Source organism: Protomyctophum bolini (assembly GCF_963924005.1).
Source record: "Protomyctophum bolini genome assembly, chromosome: 7".
In the NCBI taxonomy this organism is placed as follows: domain Eukaryota; kingdom Metazoa; phylum Chordata; class Actinopteri; order Myctophiformes; family Myctophidae; genus Protomyctophum; species Protomyctophum bolini.
This window is the reverse complement of record NC_137868.1, coordinates 42119887-42145817: the sequence shown is the minus strand read 5'-3', so window position 1 is coordinate 42145817 and position 25931 is coordinate 42119887. Positions and strand designations below refer to the sequence as shown.

General features: G+C 43.7%; 1 protein-coding gene across 2 annotated transcripts in view; it reads left to right on the top strand.

The window, feature by feature from the left end:
• dyrk1b (dual-specificity tyrosine-(Y)-phosphorylation regulated kinase 1B) overlaps positions 1 to 25931 on the top strand; it is a 73767-nt gene that overhangs the window by 15215 nt on the left and 32621 nt on the right. The window contains exon 1 of one of the 2 annotated variants that reach the window (XM_080769100.1): positions 22078 to 24439. The exons of the other annotated variant lie outside the window; for it this stretch is intronic. Within the exon in view, the coding sequence (XP_080625226.1) occupies positions 24334 to 24439 (106 nt within the window). The 5' untranslated portion in view covers positions 22078 to 24333. Of the gene's footprint in view, positions 1 to 22077; positions 24440 to 25931 lie in introns of those variants that run through there. 2 annotated transcript variants of the gene reach the window in all.

Here is a 25931-nt window from a genome sequence, read left to right as displayed (position 1 = left end):
TACTCTCCATTTATGGGTTGAGCAAAGCTCTGGTCCATAGCTCTAATGTCGTCGCGTTTAGAGCTATATGTTACCGATGACTTCCGGGGCTCGCAATAAAAATGCAGACCAGCCTCTCGTCTTTAGCGTAAATAAGAATAACGTTTTTGCTTCTCACCAATACAAAAGGCGGGTTGTGTCGTTATAGAAAGCCTACTTTCCTTAGTGGAAGCACTTTAGTAATGTCCGACTATAACAACAAACTCAGGTTGAAAGTTGTTAACTAATGGACAAATTTGCTGTGTAGATGAAAGGCAGTAAGATCAGTAATGATACCAAATTATTAACTTAGAATAAAATAAAGTATGCACATCTGTCCACAGAAATTAAAACGGTGAACAGCACAGCACGCACACTTGTAGATCGGTCATTTTTGTAAAAGGAAAAGATTAGGGGTCCCAGACAGGCTCCTGGGGACCCCAGGTATATATGGTTTAATTAGTTAAGGGCAGGGTTTTTGATTGATTGATTGAAATATTTATTAAGAGTTTGTAGAATTACAGTACATTTCAAGCACAAACTCAATACAGAGACTGTTAACTGTGAGTGGACGACCCACTTAAGCATTACACTTGTTTACAACAGGGTCCACATTGTTCAATTCATCAAAACATATAGAGAGACATACAAATAGACACTTCTATGTAGTTAAAGAACAGAACAGGAATTCATCATAAGGGCAACAGATAAGGGGCAGCTTCACACTATACAGAATACTTAGTCATCACTAAAAAAAAAAGCTTAAAGATTTACTGGTTCATTTTACACCATCATTGGACCAAATATACTTAATAGTTGACAGACCCATTACGTATCGGGTTCAAATCTGGTTCATCCGTATCACATGTCAGTCCCAAGTTTCTATATCACCTCTGTCTCTTTCTATACAGATCCAACTAATACAATCTGTTGATGTTTCAGGAAGAGACGGATGCACGGAGACGAATGGGCCCAATCAAAACAAATTAGACTAAAGTCTGCCAGTAAAAAAAAAAAAAGAACAGAAAGTGTTTTTCCGTCCTAAGTTCTTCAGGAAAGCCATTCGAAAAGCCTCAAGTCTCAATAACATTTAGTCCTCCCTCAGCCGAGACTTTGAAATGAGCTGGAGCGGTGCCACGGTTTGTTAATGTAGAAGACGGTATACGAGAGCAGGACATTAGAGCGGTCAAGGTGAAGGGATGGACCCCTCCGTCCTTTTTCTACTGGTAAACAACAGACTGATCTATAAGGGAGCGCTCTTAACCCATTCTGACCTGAGATCAGATTCTAAAAATGTCCTATTTACATCCTGACAGTTTAATTATTAACCCATTCTGACCTGAGATCAGATTCTAAAAAATGTCTTCGATTTTCCAAAAATAGCAGACCCTATACAAGCTCGTAGCGCGCCACTCGGTGGCGTGCTACGAGCTTGTAGATCTGCTATTTTTCAATAGCTAAAGCATAACATAATGCTTGAATGATGAAAGATGGTATACTGTATGACGAGTTGACAACGCTCAATCTTTAGTTACTTTATGTTATGAGAACAATGCCAAGAGCCAAAACATTCTTTATATATCGCACTTTGTATTACTCAAACGTGCTTAGTTATACACTGTACTGTACTGTACTGTACTGTACAGTACTGTACAAGGTAATAGGTCTGCTCACTATGAAGATAATTCACAAGCAACAAATCCACAAGTGCAATCACCTTTAAAATAGAAGATAAAATTCGTATTGACATTGTGGTTACTACATTAATAGTAAAAATACATTACATTGAAATAATCTATCTTAATCTAATGGGCCTGATCTGACCTCACAACACTCCATATTTGGTCATGCCTGACACAGAACTCCATAAACTGGCCTGTTCTGACATCCCAACACTCCATTTTTGGGCATGGCTGACACAGAACTCCATAAACTGGCCTGTTCTGACATCCCGACACTCCATATTTGGACATGGCTGACACAGAACTCCATAAACTGGCCTGTTCTGACATCCCAACACTCCATATTTGGACATAGCTGACACAGAACTCCATAAACTGGCCTGTTCTGACATCCCAACACTCCATATTTGGACATAGCTGACACAGAACTCCATAAACTGGCCTGTTCTGACATCCCAACACTCCATATTTGGACATCGCTGACACAGAACGGTATAAATGTATAGGAATAAAGGGACACTGAGAGAGACATTCTGACGTCGTCAGGCATGAGAGGGACACAGACAAAACATCCGGGTGTATTTCCAACTTTCATCGTTCCAAGTAAGCCAGTGCCCAATGGGCGCCGCTCCATTTAAATGAATAATTTAACTGTATTGTCCTATTCGAAGCGTACATATTTTTAATAACTTCAAATTGGATTTGAATCTTTACATTAGATCTGACATCCTCTGTGTGTACTGTGTAGGCCTACTGTGGGTTGATCACATAGAGTTGTATATGAATAGAGAAGACAGCCGAGTTCTCCTCCCATCCACTTAAGTTGGATGGGAGCATTAAGTTGCTCAAAAGCGCATGAGGCGATTTCACTCCTCCTTCCTGGTAGGAACAGAGTGCATTCTGGGATGGATTTGCCTCAAACACATGGAACGCGCTGCCGTTTCTGTGGGTTGATCACATAGAGTTGTATATGAATAGAGAAGACACCAGAGTTCTCCTCCCATCCACTTGCATTAAGTTGCTCAAAAGCGCATGAGGCGATTTCACTCCTCCTTCCTGGTAGGAACAGAGTGCATTCTGGGATGGATTTGCCTCAAACACATGGAACGCGCTGCCGTTGACTATCATTGTGCCGTCTGTGCGCGTTCACGTATGAAACATTCGTTCACGTGTCATGGCCTCAATCACATGAACGTGCGCAATGATAGTCAACGGAGCAGCGCGGGCCTCGAGCTGCAATGACAAATTCGGCCACTATGTCCATTTCGACCTCAGGGTTTCCTCTGGGTGCCTTCTCTATTGTGTACATATACTCTTAAGGTTGATCAGCATTATGTAACGGGGCATAAAAAGGCTGGCTAAACATGAATCAGAAAAGCAATGGCATCGGCTGATCTCAGGACTTCCCTGCGGGGGTGTGATGGGTGCTTCCCTGCAGGCATTTATCAATACCAATGGTGTTCAGGTCTCTTGGGTTTTTAAGGGACCAAACGGGTCAGAAGAAGAACTACCTGTGGTAATATAAATATTTCATTCCACTTTTGTCTTTTTTTTGTGGCGACTCCTCTGAGTACCACCAGAGGGGGGGGCTCAAGTCCCACCAGTGGTACTAGTACCAGTGTTTGGGAACGACTGTGGTAGAAGGTCACGCCAAATAGCACTGAAACCAGTCTTACTCCAATTGGCCAAAAAGGGGCGCTATAGCAATTTTTTGGAAAACCTTTGAACAGGCATACTGTAACTCATGCCTCGTTTGGCCCAAAAGCCGTGGCACTTGTTTCCACATGTTTCCTTGGCTCATGACCAGTAAGCTCCGCCCTCAGATATTCCGCCATTTTGAGCAGTCTTGAAAAATACTTATACCTGATTTTTCTGCCTGAATTTTCTGCGTGAAACGTTCTACACACAATCTATGGACCATTATCTGAATTGTGAAAATGTGAAAACATGAACAGCGAACACACACTATTAATGCATAATGACATGACCCAAAAAACCAGGACACACGATTGTCATCCAATACACTGAATGATTTTTACCGTTTACAATAAAACAACTGATTGCGTTTGGATAGCTATATCCAGATAGCCATGGATAGTCGGTAGAGCTCTCGCCTTTGGACCACAAGGTCATGGGTTCAAATCCGTCTTTTTGTCAAGTTCAGTCTTCCACGTTTCTGTGGCTTATTGTTGTGCACATTGTTTTCATTGTTTATTGCCTTCCTGCTTGGTCCCGCCTTATTGCTACTTGCAGCTATATTATTTCTTTCTTTCTTTTTCTTCCAATGTAGTCGCTATGCCAATTCCCTGTGTATTCTAGTCCCATGTGACTAGTGCTAACTCCTACGGTTGGTCCTGGTGACAGCACAGACAACCACTTGTCTCCTCTTGATACGCGTGATATCAAGGCCGCCTATATTTTCACAAGACAGTGAGGAGTTTAACCAGCACTTAACGAGCTTGAAGGTATACATGGTATCCCGCCTAGTTTCCGACTCCCCACTGAACAGGCGCCCTGACATACTGTAGTACCCGCCTTTCTTCCCTCCCACAAACATGGCCAATAGGCTCTATGCACCGCAGAATGACTCTTCCTATACTTCCGGGGGCCCCTTCCCTATATACTTCCTTGTGTTACTGTTACCGATGATACTAATGAAGGCTCTGTTCCATTCTGGTCAGACGGAGTCAGGGTGCCGTTATTGTGCATGCCGTGTTGGCTCACTGTGGAAACACTCTGCTACACCAGTGGGTCTCAAAGTGTCCCACTAAAGTGTCCTTCAGTGGGTTCCAAATGGGAGTGCAACTCTGAGAGTGTATAAACTCCTGAGAGTGTATAAATGGAACCAAATGGACCCGTATAAGGAAATTAAAATGTCTGAGAACCAGTGTACACTAAACGGAACAGAGCCTTATTACTAGTATCATCGGTAACACCTGTGAAGGAAGTATATAGGGAAGGGCTCCCCGAAGTAGTCCAATGATTATTCTGCGTGCATATAGAGCCTATTGTGGTCACTGGAGGGGCCCAGCCAAGCTGGAGGCACAACGGAGGGTTCAAACCCCTTAGTCCCTGCGATGGTCTGAGGCACCACGGAGGGTTCAAACCCCTAGTCCCTGCGATGGAGGCACCATGGAGGGTTCAAACCCCTAGTTCCCTGCGATGGTCTGCTGCACCAGGAACTACACCCATGCACCTCCCGTCCCCAGTCCGGGTGGGTGACCCCCCCCCCCCCCCCCCCCCCATTTCAGTATAGGGTCGTGAAGGCTGACGGCAGACAAGTGAGGCCACACACACACACAGGAGGGATAACGTCCTTAAGGCCGGGTTGAAGCTACAATATTATGGTTACGTGGCTGGTTTGAGCTAGGACTGAGCAATATCCTATTTCGATATTGGTTTGTCAAAACTATCATGGGTTGGGCAATACATATATCTATATATTATATGAGCCTCGTAATATGAGACTAGATAGATATATCGTCCATGTTCTACAAGCTGTGCAACAAAGTGTTAGCTTGTAGATCTGTTCTTACTGCGGGCAACATTGTGGCACGATGGAGCTTAAAGGGACACTTCACCCTTTTTTGCAAACAAATATAATGTTAATGACGTTAAGAAGATTTAGAACACTTTCCTCGGGGTCTTTATGTGTGTTTTAGATATTTTAGATTTTAGCAGTGAGCCTGTTGTCTCTGATGTCATGGACACTGGGCTCACTTCCTTCCTGGACTACAATTCCCATAATGCTTTGGTGCACTGCTTCTCGTTGTGGATAGGGGGAGGGCTGTCTTACTGAGACAACATGTAGTCCAGGAAGTAAGTGGGCCCAGTGCCCCATGTCCATGACATCAGAGACACTGAGCTCACTGCTAAAATCCAAAATATCTAAAACCACATTTTACACACACACACACACACACACACACACACACACACAAAGACCCCCCAGGAAAGTGTTCTAAATCTTCTAAAAGTCATTAACATATATGTTTTGGTGGCGGAAGGTGTGTTAATCAGTGAAATCCGCTGGTGTCGTGTTTAGCTGGAATAAAAATACACATGACTGGACATATAATAAATGTCTCAGTCGGCCTCGTGGGTTGCCAGGTTGGGAGGCGAGTTTGTTTTTAAGTTGAAAGTTGGTCATGGTCTCACGCTGGAGCTTCCACTGTCCTGCGTGCATTTGCGTGTGGACGTGTTGGCATGCGTGCAAACATCTGTGCGTTTGTCTGTATGTACGTATGTAATATGTATGTATCATCTGTCTCGCTCTGTGTGTGTGTGTGTGTGTGTGTGTGTGTGCGCGTGACCGTGCGTGTGTGCGTGTGACTGTATGTGTGTGACTGTGTGTGTGTGTGTGTGTGTGTGTGTGTGTGTGTGTGTATATGCGTTTGTGTGTCTCCTCCACCTGTCCTTGTTGGGTCTCTATTTCTGGTTGTTACACTGAACCTGACTCCATCTCGCCTGGCAACAGTACCACTGTGTGCGTGTGCACGTGCGTGTGTGCGTGTGTGTGTGCGCGCTCCATGTCGTCTATATGTCTTCCAGCTGGTTCAGAGTCGTATATGTATGACACAGTTGTACCACCAGAATAGTCACTAAGCCCCACCTATTTCCCTGTGACACCTCCAAGAACATAATGTTGCCTGGCAACAATGTTTCAGGAAGTGTTATGAAATAAAATAATGTAACGTCAGGAGAGAGCCGCACAGACCGCCTCGGGCCAGTGTTCGAGCCTAAACAAAAACACGTCACGTTTTTATTTGATTTGTTTCGCAAACTTATCTGTTGTTTATCCTGGCTTAACCCATTCTGGACGGGAACGCCATTTGGTGTTTTTTTAAGCATTATGTTATACTTTAGCTATTGAAGAATAGCAGATCTACAAGCTTGTAGGTCTGCTATTTTTGAAAAATCGTGGAAATGTGGCGCAAATCTTTTAATATATATTCTTTCACAGCGAATGTTTTTAACTCAAATCTTTGCTTCTGGGTGGGGGGGGGGGGGGGGTCCCTGGAACAACATATTTTCAGATGGGGGTTTTTCAGGAAACTGTCATGATTTAGAAGACATTTGTAGAATCGTCCTCAGGTCGAAATGGATTAAAGACGGGGTGCCGGGATTCCCCCCCCCCCTCCTACAGAAAGTGTTAAAATTATGTTTTTATGTGGCCACACCCACCAGTTCATTAAGTACACCTGGTTTCCACCACCCACCTGAACTGTGTCACTATAAAGTGGTGTATTTCGATTGGGCCTTTTGACTCAAAGGCTTTCAGGAAGAAACCAAAAATACACAGGGAAGACATATTTGAATATTCTAACCACACCCGCAGGGGTCTATTAGAGTAATGTTAACTCCATAGACACATACAAAACTGAAAAAGTAAAAGAAAAAAACTACGGCACCCCATCTTTAAGGTTCAAATCAAATCAGACCCAACACCTATAGGACAGTGTATGTCTTCCTCCTCATCTCTCTTTCCTGTGTCTCTCTCTCTCTCTCTACTGGCAAAAAAAAAGAAGCTTTAAACAAACAAAAAAAACAAAAAATCTGAATCATTTTAATACATCTATCGTGACAAAAGGGCATAGTCATTCTATTAATAATCCCATCGTGGTGGTTGTCTTCATAAACGATTTCCTCTGTTGTATACAGTATCTATTCCATACAGCTACAGGTGTGAAAGCAATCGTGGTGTTTGTTTTTGTCTTATGTCAGGATGTTTATCCCATGGGGAGCTGGTGGTGTGAAGTTTGTAACCTGTTGGTCACGCAGACAAACAGCACGGGGTTAGGGTACTGTTTTTGGAACCAAGGGGTGGGGTGGGGGGTCTCCAGTGACAGCTTAGTTAACTTTATGTAGCAGACGGATGTGGCGGGGTTGCTGGGTAGATTCCTGTGTGTGTGTGTGTGTGTGTGTGTGTGTGTGTGTGTGTGTGTGTGTGTGTGTGTGTGTGTGTGTGTGTGTGTGTGTGTGTGTGTGCGTGTGCGTGTGCGTGTGCGTGCGCATGCCCGCCCATGTATGTGTGTGTGTTACCTCTGAGTGACTCATTGCTGGATGAAGGACATGAATCATGATGCAGTAATGGATTCCTCAACACAACTGGGAAATGACACAAAACTAGTGAGGCTCGTGCTCCTGTCCGGAACACACAACGACAACAAAAAGAGGGCGCACACACACAACAACATGATCAAAACATCACACCACAAAGGTCCCACTACTAGTTTGTTGCACTATAGTGACGTTTTGTATAGCTATAGGCTTGAAATGCAACAGTTGCTCTGAAAACAATGATTACATTTAGACAGGTCAGATCGGTCCATTTATGTTACAGCTTTGTAGGTTTGCAACTGTGCACGATAACTTTCGCAGAGATTGTTATAATGCTATCGATTATTACTTTTTTTTGATTAAATAAATTAATCGAGAAATGCCTTTTTATCATTAGCTTTTTTAAATTTGTACTTTTTATCCCACGATTTTGTAACCCATTTTTCACCCCTGTGTCAATTATCTAATGTGATCCTGGGCTTTCAACCTGGGGAGAGCAACTGATGTTTCCTTCTTAAATGTGTGTGTGGCACGCACGCACGCACACACGCTCGTGCACACACACACACACACACACACACACACACACACACACACACACACACACACACACACAGCCAAGTGGAAGTTGGGTGTGTGGGTTCTAGGTTAAAGTAGTAGTTCACCCAAAGAAATACATATTATTACACACCCCATGAAGCCTTGAATGAATCCCTGAGCCAACAATTTGATGACCGGCGGGAAGATGCTAATAGCCATACTGACCGATGACCTGGTCATCAAATTATTGGCTTAGGAAATAGGAATGCGACATAGACAAACAAATCTCCATGAATTCAAGACTCTATGGGGTGTGTAATTGATGGGAAATAAGTCATATTTCTAAGGTTTGTTCTTGCCACATTGCCACCAGGACTTCTATCAGGTTTCTGAAGCAGAAGAATTGACACTTGTGCATCGATGGCGTGCTGTGAGCTTGTAGATCGTCTATTATCTTCAAGAGATATGTCTGTTTAAGAATATATAGGGAATAACCACCGTAAGTGGTTGAGGTATAATATTAGATTTGATATATGATATGAGTCATCACTGTGGAAGTAGAAGTGACTGATGTGGCTGCTTTTACTTCTGTTTGAAGGATTGCTTGCTAATATAATGCACTTTCTGAATGGTCGAGTTTGCTGTTTTTAGGCTAGGAGGGTCAGGTTTATTTTCTCCTTCTCTTTTTTAAGCCTATAGTTGTTGCCTCAATGTGCTTTTTGAACTGCGTTCAATTCAGAAGAGAGTCAGTTGTCCATTTAGACTGGTGCTCAGTACAGCCAAGATGGGCAGCCGTTAGGTTAGCCTGTTGCTAAGACTAGTAGCCTACTAGAGAGTGTGTGCGTGTGCTTGCGTGTGTGCATGTGCGCGTGCGCGCGCTCGCTCTGGGGTGTTTGAATTCACAGTTAATCCTGTTGGTAAGTGTTGTGGATCTAATTGAACCAAACATTAGGCATGGGAGGTCACACGAGTTGATAATCTGCTCTCAACGACAGCCCCCTCTCCTTTTAATTAGCCCAGTTACGTTGCTGTGTTGTCACTCACTCGTAAAAATCACAAGAATAGTTGCATCATCAGTCTCTTTTATTCTTTTTTTCTCATGAAATTCTTCCCTGTGTATGAAATACACCATTAACGGTTGACTTTGACTTTTGTCTGGGTGTATTGGTGAAGTAGAGAGGCCAGACATGTGACTTCTTTTAATAGTAAGGGGCTGCCTGAAGGTCCATTGCGCTAGAGAGAGGCCAGCAAAAATACTCACCTGTTGACTCTGACCAATAAGGTGTCACTGAGCAAGACATGCCCAGTGGCCCTCAAGTGCCCAGCTGTAACCACTTTAAACCTGGCATGAGCCTGGCATATTGGACATAAATTCTACTTTTTTAAATTTACAAAAACATCATGTGACCAACATCTGACGGAGTTGACAAACATCTGACGGAGTTGACAAGTTGAACTGATTTAGGTTCTAGACCACCTACCTACCTGTAGGATCTTGATTTCTGGTAACTAATCCCACATTTTCAAGGATGAGGAAGACAGTGGTACTATTTAGATTCGCCCTGTGACCATGGCAGCCATTTTTCAAAATGGCCGCCACCTGCTGTCATTTTACAATAACTCAAGTTCTACACCACCTATAGGATCTTGATTCTGGTGACTAATCATACGCTGTCAGAAGTTCAGAACGCAACGTGTCCTGACAGCACCAAAAACAGTCAGCGCGGCTTCGCCATTAAGTACCAGGTCTTGTGACTTAACTTAAGACCTGGTACTTAAAATAGGGTCCCTAGTCTTGTTATAGTGACTTTAGGGAATCTATGTATGAGGTTAGATAGATTTCTGTAGCACAGCCAGCACAGAGTTAAACATATGATATAACTAACAGCTGCGGAGAGGTAAGCAGAACAAAGTTTGTTATTCACCACTGATAGTGACATAGGCTTTTTGTCTGCTATAGCAAAGTTGCTGCATGTATAGGCCGGTTGTCTTATCCTATCAGACAGGCATCATGCCTGCAATGGTAGTTATTTGCAGGCCTTGATACGTCCAATGAGAATGAGTTAATTAACATTTATATCAGTCCCACATTATGGTGAACTAGACCACAAAGGCCCAGCTCTGCACTTTTATATTTAGGTTGGGTGATATCAAAGACAATATACTAGACTAGACAGAGAACTATCAGTTCAGAATGGGAAAAGTGTTGGATATATTGGATATATTAGGTAATATATTAACTATTACTTACTTTAAAAAGTAGTATTATTAAACTTTACATATTTCTCCCTGTCAAAATAACAAATTACTTATTACTTTTTGTCCCCAAAAGTCTCACACTACCCAGTTTTTTTCTGGACGATTTAAGGCCAGCCCTTCCAGATAATTCAACGTACAGACAAGTTTACGCATCGTTTCCGTATCCTCTCCAGAGTCTAGTTCCAGACTGGATCAGCAGCCTGGCAAAGCAACTTGATCCCAACCAGTCTACCATTAATAAACTCAATCCCACAGTACCACCAAAGCTCGAGTTAGTTTTGGAAAATTGTAACGAGTAAAGATTAATTAGTTACCAGTCTAGTCCTTATACCACCACACACACACACACTCGCGCGCGACCCAGTCTGCGACCCGTCGTTGCAAGACACACAGAAGCAATGTGTGTGCAGACGTTCGCTTCATCGCGGTCAGTACAGGAGGTGAAATGGCGCAATGTAGAGACGTTGGCATCCAAAAACATCCGTCTGTGAGTGCGGTAATAAGATGCTTTAGTTACTTTCCAACACTGTGCACCAACAGCATAACCTAAGGCCGCCAACAAAGCTGGACGATCTTGTAACGTCTGTCAGAATATCATGAAGAACATCCGCCAATCTTGTAGAATGTTTAAAAGGTTTAAAAGGTTCATCTGTGCAAGCATATTATTCTTCAAAATCTGTAAAAATCCACCTGTTGGTGGCGCTATAACAGGCCGATGTGAAAAGCGTGGGATATATTCCTCAGCCTAGTAGGAAAGTCTGTGAAAGATCTCACGTAAATTGCACGCTGCGTTCATGATTTGAGGCTTTTTGTTCAAAACGGGGCAAACTTTGAAAAGCCAAAGTTAGCCAATTAGCCAAGCTGTGCACAGACAGACTGACGGACACACGGACGGTCGGACACACGGATGGACGGAGTGCAAAACATACTCTCTCGTCTCTCCCCATGCCTTCGGCCTGGTGGAGACAGTACATTTTTAGGTGTTTACATTTGCTATTATTGCGACCGCAGGTCGCATTTACTATGAAAACCTGCATTTCCGTGTGTCACGTCCCACCTCCATGTATGGTCACACCTCGTGACATCACGCCTCCATATATGGTCACGCCTCATGACATCACGCCTCCATCTCCATATATGGAGCTGACCTGTGCTGACATTCCACATGTTGATCCCTCCCCACCCGTCCTTCCTCTTCGACGTCTGTTTTGTTATTAGTGCAGCCGGCGAAAACTAAGAGTTCTCAACAGGCCCTCTCAAGTCTCAACAACCCTGTACACCCGAGACACTTCCCTTAGATCTCCATATATGGAGCTGACCTGTTATGACATTCCATTATGTTGATCTGACCTCCTCAAACCCTGTACACTCAAGACACGTTCCATATATGGTTATGGCCAGTACAGAATACATTCCATATGTTGATCTGACCTCCTCAATCCCTGTACACTCAAGACACGCTCCATATATGGTTATGGCCAGTACAGAATTCATTCCATATGTTGATCTGACCCCCCCATGCCAAAGCGCCAGCACTCGCCCAGCAGTCTGCCGTGACCCAGGTGGATGCGTGCAGTGCCATGCACGCGACCTCAGGGGTGTTGTACTGGTTATATTTACACATGAACAGGCACATATTCTAAATTGTTAATTTCTACAACCTGTTCTGAGCCTTTAGAGTTTAGAAGACACACATGGTAGTCTGATAATAATTTTAAATCACAATCACAATGACTTAATAAGTAATAATTTTAAATCATAATGACTTAATAAGTTAATACACACAAGTCGATTGAACTTAAGTGTTAAGCACATAGAGTAGGCACATGACAAGAACATAGATTAGAAGTTGTAAAATGTAAAGTAAATACAAATTTAATAAATCAAATGATTGACGAACAGAAACAGGAAATGTCACTTTTGTACAACACGTGGTCTCTAGAATAGATAATAGTGCTGATATTAAAGTCAAAAGTTTATTTGAATGTATTTGACTACAAAGTAGTCTTTCAAAGCAAATTCTACCTATTTTAAATGGCTATTGGATTGCAAATTGTTAAGAACTTTGTGAGTCTTGTGAAGAATGCTGAACAATGCAAATAGTTTTATCTTCTTAGGATCTTAATGTTAAAACTGTTGAGTGTTCCCCCGGATATCCCAGTGTTATTTATTGATTAGCGTTTGAAGCATGGGTTGCTGTATATGAGGAGGATTATATTTTTGAAAGCAACTTCCCCAGCTCGGGTTGTTGCCTGTGTCTCTTATATGTATATTTGGCTGTTCTGCCTGTAGATAGCAGTGAAACCACAGCCTATCTCTGAGCAGCACTAGCTGTAAAGCAACATTCCTGCCTGTATACCCAGTCCAAACTGGGAAGACGAAACGGGAAGAGTTGGCGATACATACATTCCCACCTTCCCTTCCCTTCCCCTCCCCTTGCTCTTTGTCTCTGTCCCCTCTTTCTACTTTCTCTGTATCTCTGTCTGTCTTTCTCTCTCTCTTTCTCTCTCTCTCTGGCTCCGCTGAGTGGCGAAAAGGAGCAGTCCCCCCTACTTCTGCCGGTTAGCCGAAGACACCTTCTCCAACACTCCTGCCTGTTTCTCTCTCCTCTCTTTCTCTCTCTCTCTCTCCCCCTCTCCCTCCCTCTCCCTCCCTCCCTTCCTCTCTCTCTCTCTCTCTGTCTCTCTCTCCGCCTTGCTGTAAGCACCCTGCAGTGGCAGCATGGTAATTCGGCTCCCCTATCTTCCCACCGCATCATGTTTACCTAGCAACAAGCATCACCCGCGGCCGGCCCTCCCATTGGTCATTTGAAAACGCACCCGGGACCAATGGCAGGGCTGTTGCCATGGTACAGTGTGTAGTTGCCGGGTGGAATTTTGCTGCAAGGCACGTGAGTCCTGGAGTCTGTTCGCCTCCTCGCGCTGCCGTTGTAATCTCCGCTGTCTGGGCGCGAGCTAAACGTGATTTACTGGAACACAGTCACTTTCTCTCTCTCCAGAGAGAGAGAGATGGTTGGTATTTATTCCCATTTATCCATACGTTTGTGCGTTTGAACACAATAACAATAGAGTGTTTCCTATGTGAGCAGAGAAGCTGCTCAGTGGCAGAGGAAGGGAACTAGAAAGAGGGGCTGCGTCTCTAACGAGGCCAGTCTTAAACCATGCAGCGTTTGAAGCCGCTATTCTGAATTTACAATATGCTGTGTCACTATAGAACATAAGCTATGGAATCTTTATTGTAGGCGTGCTTTAAAAGCTGGAAGCCAAATCCCAGGCATTTTACAACTAAAATGTCTTCAGTTGAACAAGCCAAGTGAATAAACAGTGAGCTGTTAAGTGCTGTAAATTGTGTGTTTCCCAGGCAGCTGACACCGATTGTCAGCGTAATGTTGTTAGCGTCCCTGTTTTTTAATGTGGATTGTTGAGGAACATTTTATGTGCAACACATTTTAAAATGTGACCAAGAAGAGGTGAGAATCATGGTAAACTTTAAATTACTGTCAACCATTCTCCAAAGTATACCAGTGATTCTTGGTATAGTCTGCATTTATTTTTTATTTTATTGTTGTTTCAGTACTTTTTTCCCTGTCAACTTGTGTTGCATTATATATCTAGGTTTATTAAATAATATGCAAGGATTTATTTTGCGACATTGATTCAAGTATTGAGGCATGTTCTGTAACATTTGAATGATGGGACACTCTAACAGGAAACTTGTCTTTTTATGTACAGTATGTGTACAGTATGATTGAAAAGGTGTGAATAGAAGATTATTGTCAGGAAATTCACCTATTAGAAAACGAACCCACATGTTGTTACATGCATTTGTTACAATAATAAAGAGTTGGGGTTTTTTAATACACACTTTGGTGAGAGTAAACAGGACTTGTGTGTTTGTCTTTCATCTCTTTTGCAGTTTGGACACCATCCATTGTGATCAGTGTTATTTATTAACCCATTTTGGGTGGGAACCCCTTTTGGTGTTTTAACTAAGCATTAGGTTATACTTTAGCTGTTGGAAAAATAGCAGATCTACATGCTCATAGCGCGCCACCGAGTGGCGCGCTACAAGCTTGTAGTTCTGCAATTTTTGAAAAATCGTGAAAATGTGGCACAAATCTTTGAATATATATTCTTTCAGAGGACTTTTGGGCTAAGCTAGTATAGACTATAGCAGAAAAGGTCACGGAAACTACAAACCCGGCCTATAGCCTAGTCCGTTGTACGTTAGGTGCACCAGGTGCAGGGCATGTAATCATAGATCCTTAAGCCTGTCAAATGTCCTACACACGGACATGTGCTGTGCTCTCTCTTAAACTGCTATTAAACATAACCACGTGTATTCATTTGAGTGATTATTTCAGTTACCTGAATAAACTCATGTCATGATACTCCTCCCTCTGCCTCTTACTCAGACAAATATGCTTTCCAATTTAAAGTATAAATGCTAAACATTTTTTTCGTAGATCAAATTTGACCATTCTGAGATTAGACAAATTCTGACGCCGCAACGGATATACCACCATGTTTCAGCCAAAGCATTGGAACAGTGCTCGTGGACTTCTTTTTCTTTTTTTAAATGACAGTGATTTGGCATTCTGCCAAATGCCTTTAAAATGAATGTCATAAGTCACCGTAGATGCAAATAAATGGTGCACTTTGGCTGACTTTGTGTCACTCGGTGCAAACGCTTGTCCGATCTTTGTTACTGAACACCAACGCGCCCGCACTGTGAGAGAAAGTGCAGAGCAATTGTAGGTCAGCCCGGTCCTTTTTGTGTGCTGTACTGTATGCAAATCCCCTGTCACCCTCCTTCTCCCACTGTTCACCTCCTCCCCCCCACCCCTCCTCCCACCTGTTACCTGTAGATCAACTCTCAACTCAACTCAGTCTACGCGCTCTCTTCTAGCAGTCTCTCTCTCTATCTCTCTCTCTCTCTCTCTCTCTCTCTCTCTCTACCCCCCCCCCCCCCCCTGTCTCTTCCTCTCTGGCATAGTTAGGAGCTGAAATATATCTGGGGTTACTTTGCATGATGGCAACAGAAGTTAGATTAACTTGATTTTCCTCAAAGAGAACACACACACACACACACACACACACACGGCCCACGGCGGTGGCTGTGGGCTCCCCCAGAGTTAGTGTCGAAGTGTCCTTGAGCAAAGACACTGAACGGCCTAATCGCTCCTGATGTGCTGGTTGGTGCCTTGGATGGTTTCCGCCGCCATCGGTGTATGACTGTGTGTTTGAATGTGTGTGTGTGTGAATGCACAATCTATGTAAAGCTATATAAATGCATCATTTAACACACACACACACACACACACACACACACACACACCCGATATGTTCAGTGTAGTAGTAACTCATCTCATTATCTGACTGTGTTCAGCATTATGTTGGGGCAACATGGTTATTTTGGCATAGTTCTGCTGCACTATAATACTTTGATTATACTCTCTCTTGTATAATTGATCAGTGATTGACATGTTGGCAGCAATTGGAATACCTACTGTTGTGGTATAGTCAACAACTTTGCCTGACCCAGCGACATAGTTATCCCTGCTCCCTGGGAGAAAACATTTCTAGTTTATCCCATTTTGACCTAAGTCCGATTCCACAAAAAAAAGGCTTCTAAATCCTAACAGTTTTCTGGAAAACCTATGTTTCTATGTCAGTGGTGCTCAACCTTTTTCATGTCACGGACGCCCAGAATTATTTCTATTTGCCTGCAGACCCCCCCCCATCTGAAAATATGTAGTTCCTAGACTACAGTCATTGTTGCCTGACGGCGTGTTTTGCGGGTTCGAGTCTTGATCCCGACGGCTTTTTGCTGCGTGTCACTCCCCGTCTCTCCCCATTTCCTGTCAGCCTACTGTCCTATCAATAATAATAAAGGCATGAAAGCCCACAATAATTACCCAAAAAAAAGATAATTATAATATCATCATAGTTGGATGAACCTTTGGATTGGGTAGTGATTCACCCTCCACTATGGGTGGGACGGTTATGGGTTTTTATGGTACAATTGTACTAGTGAGAAAACTGTTTCATGATTATCACTTATTATTCCACAAAGCTATAGATTTATATAAAAAAATATATCACTTTGAGGATTTGTAATTTAATTTTCCCCATAAAATGTATTTTTTTGTTTTGGCTTTTTAACAAATAATACAGTCTCCAAAATAACACGGACAAAATAATAATAATATAATTTAAACAAAAGGTATCTATCTCTTTGGAAGTAAATATTAGCTACATCTTCAAGCAGGACATCTGTCTGCGAGGCTCTTCAACATTACCAATAGTAGCCAGCAACTATTTTATTCCAAATTTAGTTTTGGACCCAGGTAGATATAGTTCCTTTTATTTCCCCACGTTTATACTGTGTCCCTATACAATGCATTAATTAAAAGTAGCTAAAGACAGATAATAGTCCTATCCCGATACCTTCGACTCGTGGCTTCTCCTGGTTCTCTCCGCGACGTTGTTGACTCTGCACACACACACACACACTTATCGATGCATCTGCTCGCTCGCTTTATCGATGGACGTGTAATGATGACGGTCTGCCTAAGGTTACATTATTTGCATCATATATATATAAGATGACATCACCACGATGTCAGTCTTCTTCACACCGTCACATGGAAGAGACCTCATCCTTCTGTTTGGACACTGTGCCAGACACGGCACGGTGCAATCAATTTTAATAGGTTTGTTGTAATGTTAAGTTGTTTTATTGTCTACACTTCTAGTGTCTGTGTGTGTGTGTGTGTGTGTGTGTGGGGGGGGGGGGGTGAGAGAGAGAGAGAGAGAAAGAGTCCATCACTCAAAGCGATGGGCCGATCAACGCCATACGTTGTGTGTACTCTGCCTGAGTCTGCCAGTATAGGCCACGGAAGGAATGGCAATTTTTCAAATGGCCTTCGTGACCGCGCAAAGCAGGCTGGTCGCTTCATGTTTTGGCCCATATCAGTGGGTCATATAATCACATTTTCCCCTCCCGGATTCCTTGGATCACGATGCAACTCTGCATATATAGGAGTCTAGTTAGTTTTGACCTATAACTACTGTAGATTGTCTGCCATTTTGCGTTTTCTTCAAAACTAATTTTAAGTACCGGTATACGCACATCTCTGGAGTCATGATGATGTGATGAACATGTATCATACAGATGTCTTATATTCCATATCAATTGGCTATAATTGGCTTCCAAGGTTTGCCGGAGGGCCCATCTTAAAAGGAAATGCCAGGAATCATGAACGCAGCGGCCCCGCAAATTTGAATCGCACAACGCAGAGCCAAAAGCTATTTCACTTCTAGGTGGGTCAAGGGCAAGACCAGCGGAATTCTGAACAGCTTCCGTCCGAGTACCATCAAACTGTTGACCAAGGCCTGACCACCGCCTGTCACCAGACTGGCCCGTCAACGGGAACACCGTCCTTGAAACAGACTGTTCTGTTCCACTGTACTGCATGTGGACTTTACTTTCCATGTGGACCTGCCATGTGCATTTTTACCTGGAAAATGTCTGCTGTCTGCGTGCGTGTGTGTGTGTGTGTGTGTGTGTGTGTGTGCGTGCGTGTGACCAACATAGTGTTGGTGTCTAATGTCATGCACATACTGTTGTGTTTTTGGTTGACCACCCGGGTGGTGTCTCATGAGGCAGACAGTCTTGCACGACACATTCTACTTTATTACAGACAACAGATATATACTATATATATATATATATATATATATATACACACACACACACACACACACACACACACACAGAGAGAGTATTGGACACAATGGATACATGACGTGCCTAGAATATATATGTAAACAAGGATAGCGACAAATGAACAGAAACGGAGCACATCTCATATCATTGGGACGCAGACGTTAAGTCTCTGATATATAGTAGTTTATGGTCATCATAATCATGTATATCAATATGCTTACACAGATGATTGTTTCACACTGGGTCAAGCAGACGAGGTCGTAAATCAAGACACATACCTGCCGCTGCCGCCCGGCCACACTATATACATGTGGACCTGTATACCAAGGTGTGTTCGTTCAGTTGATAAACCTTTTGTTATACCACAGTGCTCTGGCTCCTCTGGTACGACATCCGACTTAGAACAATGACATTTTAAAACGAGTTATGCGTCGCACTCAGAGTGACGAGTGAGTTAACGTCGTTCATTTCTCCCATGTCCTCAGAGTCTTTGTAAAGACACGGAGAGAGAGAAAAGAGACTAACTCACTCTCGTCACTCTGAGCCCTATACCAATATGATACCACTTTCGCACCTATATGTTTAATCTCACGACATACTGTATATGTTGGCATTTTCAGTGTAACCTTTATATGTATAGATTTGCACAAAATATATGGAGCTTGCACAAAAAAAAACGAATTTCACCCTTTTCACACCTGCAAAAACCTCTGATGTGAAAATGTTCACCCTTGATTCTGTTACAGTCGTGTGACGATGAGTATCAAACAGGGCTTTGAGATTCCATACTGTTTGCCTATATAATTGGCGTTCGAAATTGTGTTGAGGGCCCATTTCTTACCAAACAAACTTAAGCACCCTGTCAACCTCAAACTGTTATGGAGCCTCTATAGACTATGCACCTGGAAAGCATTTTCACTTGAGCCCACATAGGGGGCCGGCACAAATGCGAAAAGTTGCACTGTATGTCATATAAATGCTATGTCCCCCTGTGGCTTCCTCAGGTTCGACTATACAGACGGCTCCGATACACAATTTTACGCAGCCTTGGTTCATGGCAGCCCAGCCTGACAGAGCTATGTATTATTATTATTATTATTACATACCTATGTAATAGAACTATATTTGTTACTAGGCTGGTTTATTTGACGCTGACACATTAGTTCATTTGAAATGGGGAGTAATTGAGCCTAATGATCATATTATTACAGTCTTTGTAAACAGTGATAGTATATCAGTGTGACCACGCATGCACTGCTGTATTTACATCAGTCGGTGTGACACGCAAGGCTGGCAACACTCAATTATGTTGAAACTCCTGTCTCCTATATGTGACACAGTATACGTGGTTAATATGGGATACTGCGTTAGAAGCAGTTCACAACGTGCCGGAGGAAAATATAGAAACAAGAAATTGTATCCTGTGGAATAATGCACAGCTTCAGTATTATGATGTCCTGCATTAACAATGGTAAAACAGTCTACTTGTTTCTAAGAAGGCAATCAGGAGGATTGCGTTAGATTAGGATTCTCAGGGGACTAAAAACGGTATAAGGTAAAAAAAAATTCACCTTGCAAATGATAGACGTGATGACAAGTTTGCATTGGATTAAACCCCTGACAACCATGGCAACACATGCCCAACCCCCAGCTAATATTAACCCCGTGCAACTCTATAGGGCTTAATAAGTATGAGTAGGGGGTTTGTGCTTTTTTTTTTTTTTGCTTAGTTACAGTGTGGATTCAGATAGTAGCATGAACGGCGCTATATATTTTTTTGCTTTCTTCCTTTAAGTTGGAACGAGCTGCCCACTGGTTTATATCTGTGCGCGCGAGGGCGCGTGTGCCGAGCTGTTCCCAGGCAGCCTTGTTCCTGATTTAGCCCAGTAACGGTCGGATAGCAACAGCCGAACAACTTTTCTCTCTCTCTGTGTGTGTGTGTGTGTGTGTGTGTGTGTGTGTGTGTGTGTGTGTGTGTCACCCATCTCAGCTGTGGAATGCCACTCTATAGGCATGTGCTTATGGAAGCCCTTTTCCTTCTCTCTCTCCGTCCATCTTTCTCTCTGTCCTCTCCCTCTCCTTTCTTTCTCTATCTCTCTCTCTCTCTTTCTGCTCGTCCCTCCCACCCTCCTCTATCTCTCTGCCCTCCTCTCTCTTCTCTCTATACCTACCTGACATCTTCAAACTATTTCCGCGTCATTCCTGCCTCGCGCCGTTTGAAGAGACACGGGGAAACCAACCCAGAGCCCCGCCTTTGGACCCGGCCCCCTGGCCAATCACAGTGAGGGACGGGGACGGGCTCTGGCCAATCGCGCGGCGGCTGCCGTGGCGTTGGATAGCAACAGAGTGTAGGAGCGCGGCAGGCAGGCAGCGCGCGCATGCTGGGGGAGGATAGAGTGAAAGAGAGAGGCGCTCACGACAAGGAGAAGACAGGAGGGAGGAGAGGAGGAGGAGGTGGTGTGTGTGTGCGTGTGCGTGTGTGCGCGTGTGCACGCTTTAGCACAGAAAAGTTGAAATAATTTTCAAGGACTGAAGGAGTGAAATGAACCTCACTGTGTCTGTTGGGAGGGCTGCAGAAAGAAACTGGTTTTAAACTGCAAATAACAAAACCCTCTGCCTATATGGAAGCACATATACGTTCAGATGCAAGTTGAACAAAAACAATGCGCTGCATGTGACTGATTTGAGTGACGTTTCTGATGCATTGATTCAGTCTTTTATGTGAAAGCATGTAAACCCAATGCTGTGTGCTGTTGTTGGGTTGGGGGTGTGTGTGTGGCTGTGCAGCCATTTAGTTGCCACAGTGACCTCAAACATTGGCACAGACGATAATAGACGTTATGTCCGGTGCCTCCACGTCTCTCTCTCGTCTTTGTTTGCTTTGATTAGGGGGCCGGGGAGATTAGATTGTGTCGATTTCATTGGTCATCATGACAGTTTCACTTCAAAGCCTGCATTTTATTTGCGGGATGTAAACATATACACATTAATTCATTCAATCCTATACTGTTCTCTACAACATCTTACAGCTTTCTGGAATGCATGCATTTGTATATACATGTCATTGCGTTTAATAAATTACATTAATACAGATACATTTTTTTTTCCAGAAAAAATAAGATGGTGTTTTATCAGAAGCTGTTGTTATAAACAATCAGGTCCTTATCCTATAATTAGTAATTACAATAACATTTAGAACGAAATAGTAATAACAATATGTCTGTTAATCTTGTTCAATATATCCCTTCTGTCTTGTGTGATGTAGCTATCAATTACACATGCATTACACTGTGCTATGAATAACCATTGACCTATAAAGTTGTCACTTGTCAGTGTACCTAAATATATATTTCTATATAAGTTTTTTAGCATATACGTAATTTGAATAGTTTAAAAGTACGTCTTGTGTGTCTATTTATGCGTGTGTATAAAGTTCCAGTATATTATATATATATCCTGCTGTTACTATAAATGGACAGGACAGGGGCGGCCTGCTTGGGCCAAACCACTCCAACCAGAGGAGAGGGGGGGTGCAGTGCAGTTTAGCATTTCGCTAAATTTCACATACCCCCCTCCTTATTGTTTTATACCAGTGCACTAAAAGACAGCCATACGGAGGGGCTGCGATTTTTATATGCTTCTCCGAGGCGTGTGTGTGCGCGTGTGTGTTTTAAATGTGACGTGCAGCAGCATTCTGATTGTATTCATCGGGGCTGGGAGGAGTGGGACACCCCCGGCCCGGGCTGAATGGTACAGTCCTGTAGGGCAGGGTGGGGAGAGGAGCTCTCCTGCTAGGCAGAGAAACCAGTGAATAACGGGGAACTACCGACAGGGGATACGGGCGAGAAACATGAGCTGAAGTCGCCCCTGCGAAGGTTTCCACCTCGGAGGATTAATATTAAAAAAACTACAAAAAAAAAACTGAAGAGAAAGGAGGAAGGAAGAGACGAAGGAAGAGAGAAAGAAACGGGGAAGGTTGAGACTTTTGGCGGAAGCTTTCAGGGAGTCGTCCGTCCGTCCCTCTTGACAGGCAGTTCACAAAACTTCCAACGGGATTTCTTGCTTTTATTGTGGACAACGCCGTCAATTGTTGTTGGTTTCATGAATGTTTTTGAATCGTCGGGTTCGTGTTCTTTTTTTTTTCTTCCCCTTCCTATTCTTTTTCTTTTGTAGTTTTGGTCGGACTCGCGACCAAACGGCGATTCTCCTACGTGCCGCGGAGGAGCGACTGAATATATTTTTTTGATAAACAGTGAAGCGAAAGTGTCAGTTGAGTTGGAAAGTGGGAATTACTGCTGCTGCTTTGTTGTCAACCTGCAACGGGGGAGGAAAAAAAAGCAACATTCACCCGGAGACTACACCTGAAAATAGCTCGGATGGGATACAAAACACACGTGATAAGGTTTATTTTGTCCTCTTATTAACGGACGAAAGAGGCGGCTCGTCGAGTTGCGGTGTAACTGCGTGTGTGCGCACGTCGCCGTTGCTCCTGCATAAAGCCTTCTCTGTGACAGTCAGACGGAGACTTTTTGGATACCCAACCGGAGGAACTAGTTTAATTCCCAACTATCTCGGAAGTCGCGTATTTGGGCTTGGCATTTTGGCACTTTGAACCGGACCCCCCCACCCCTCCCCGCTCAGTGACAGGGCAACACATTTCTCATTGTGAAATCCAGGGTTTGTTGGTTATTATTGTCGGGGCTTTTCTCAACTCTCCGGCCCCCCTCTCCCCCTCCTATAGCGGCAGCTCAGTGTTTAGCTCGGGCCAGCAGCTGACATCTGTAGGCGGGGGAAGGGGAGCTGAACAACAAGAGAGCAGCGGAGAGACAGACGCTCCCACACGGGCCGTGGAACCTCGGGGTGTATAGGTTGTGTGTGTGACGGTGGATTAATACGACGGATCACATTGCTCTCTCTTTACCCTGCCCTACTCTGCCCAGTGCCCAGGCCAGTTCAACCCTCACAGAAAAGCGCCAGTATATTGGATCTATTTTTAGGGTTAGGGATGGGGTAAAGGCAGGCGGCTGGAAACTCTAACCCCCTCCCCCCCCCCTCCTCCTCCTCCTTCTCCTCTACCCCCTTTACCACCACCCGCCTCGCCCAGCCGCCCGCGGTCAGCATGCGTGCACTAGCCTGGTGGTGAGCCGTGCCAGGTTAGCAGTTACTACCCGTCAGTCTCTTCATATACCAACAGCGAGCTAACTTGGACTGAGTGAGCCAGCCGAGGCGGTTGAAGAAGACTAGGCTGGAAGGGAACTGCTCTGAAATCTCTGGCTACCATGGAGTATACTAAATGACTTGAGGAATACTTGCTTGTAGTAGAGCCTACTGTATATGATTACAGTTGACCACTGGGACATCTAAGCCCAGCGCTGGTAATCGGAGCAGCTTCTAGTTAAGAAACTAGGATACTTGTTGTTAGGCCCTAGCTTAGACTACCTAAAACTGAGTCACCAGCGACCTGGAGACCTAGAAACCTCCAGCACTCTTAAAAAAAAACACAAAAAAAAACAATGCATGAAACTACAGAAAGGAACCTAGAAAGAAGCTAACTTAACTAACCAAATATTCTATCCCCCCCCCCCCTACATCCCCCAATACACAGAAACAGAATATATATGTAGAAAGAGAGATCTATATCTATAGTGTTATACCACAGAAAAAAAAAGTTTAAATCCTTTATATTTTTTACTGCAGAAAGAGACAGACAAGCTGCCTGAACGCCGGTCGGTTGCCTTAGAAACCACAGTAATAAAACAAAAAAAAAGAAGAAGCCAGAGGAGAGACGGTGCCTTTCGATTGGTTGGTTTGTTCCCCACCACTTCAGGACTGAGTGATTTGATTGGATGTAAGCTTTGTCAGAGTGTGACTTAAGGATTGCAAAAAAAAACAAAAAAAAAAACGAAACAGAAACGCTTCAGCACGCCTAAAAAAAATGACCCCTACCTGAACCCCCTCGGTTCTGACCCCAAACCCATCAACAACACAGCGCTTTGATTGACAGCATTTCCCTGCCGGAACGACCAACCCGCCAAGCGTTTCCATGGTGATCACGTCGTCGTCGGTGGAGGAGAAGACCACTCCCTCCAGCAGGATGGTCCAATCGGATCTGTGGTCCAGCTCGGCCCTGCTCCGCAAGAACAACAAAAGTCAGTTCATGCGCGTGCACACATTACACACGCACGCACACACACACACACACACGTCCTCATATCTTCACACACAGGTGGTGGTCAGACAGAGGGAGATGGAATCAGAAGCACTTGACTTCACTTAAAGTTTTGTTTTCCTTGCTTTCCCCTTTGCACATGTTGTGGTGAAAGCCAAACACGACACAATTAGCCTAACGCAGAACTACTGCCATCATGCCATGGCACATCAGACGGGTGGGCATACAGGACACCCACCCAAACAGCATAGCAAGATGAAGATGTATATGTTAAATTAATAAAGCATACATTTGGACTTCTAATTGTTGTCGTGGCTGAAGACGGCTTGGAGGGGAATTGATCAGATGGGTGCCTGGTGGTTCACTGGTCAATGTGTCTCTTCCGGAATGGGAGCATTTAGGTGAATTGGTCAGTTCCATGAGCCTCATGGATGGACCCATCGGCACAGCCGGCCTGGATTGATTAGTAGTGTTTTTGGCCACGTCTGTGCATTCACATTGTGTTGGGAGAGTGTTTAGTGTGTGGCAACAGCTGTCAGAGTCACCTTATTCACTTATTGGTCATTCTGTTGGTGAAGGTTTGGCAAATGGAAGTTTTAAATGAATTAGAGGGTTGTTCCCATACAGTTGACCTGTCTGATGAAGTTCCACACAGGATCAAAACAGTGTCATGTTAAAGGGTGGAACAGCAGGTCTAACATGCAGGCGGTTATGTTTGTTGAGCTATAGAAGTGGTGTGTGTGTGTGTGTGTGTGTGTGTGTGTGTGTGTGTGTGTGTTACACAAGTAAAACTGGCTTCTTCAGTGTAGTTAATTGTGTTAATCAGTGGCACCACTATTGTATTCAATACAGCCAATAGTAGCCACAGCAGTACAGTGTCTTTGTGAGTACAGTGCAAGCGTGGTATGTGTCTAAAGACTAGAGAGCTGTCAATATTGGCCAAAACTATGTTTGAATATTATCATAACATTTATGAAAACAACATACTTTTGAGTAATTATATAATTGTTTAATAATTTAATAATTTTGGCAACATTTGGACTATATTAAAATGTCATTCTCTTATCTTGTATTGATTTCCACACACTCAAATATGATGTTCTTTCTCACAATTGTGTTAGCGTTTGAATATCGAACCAAAATTTAACATCCCTAGATTATAAATGTGGTAGTGCGGGCCTGCAGGGTATCATGCGAACAATAGATGTTAATATGGCCGCGCTGTTGCATGGAAGCATTGTGTGCGGCTGTCCGTGTGCAGTGTTTCCCCCATACAGTGCAGGCTATGTGATTCTGTTATTCATCTAGTATCTACTTTTCTTTTCTATGGATGGTTGCGTTTAGCTTAGCTTTCGTCTTCAAAAACGTACTGGCACAGATTGCAATCACTTAAACCAGTGGGGTCCGGGGGGTCCCTGAGGCAGTTCCAGGGGGTCCCCCAGCTAAATGATAGTTTGAAATCAAATGGACCA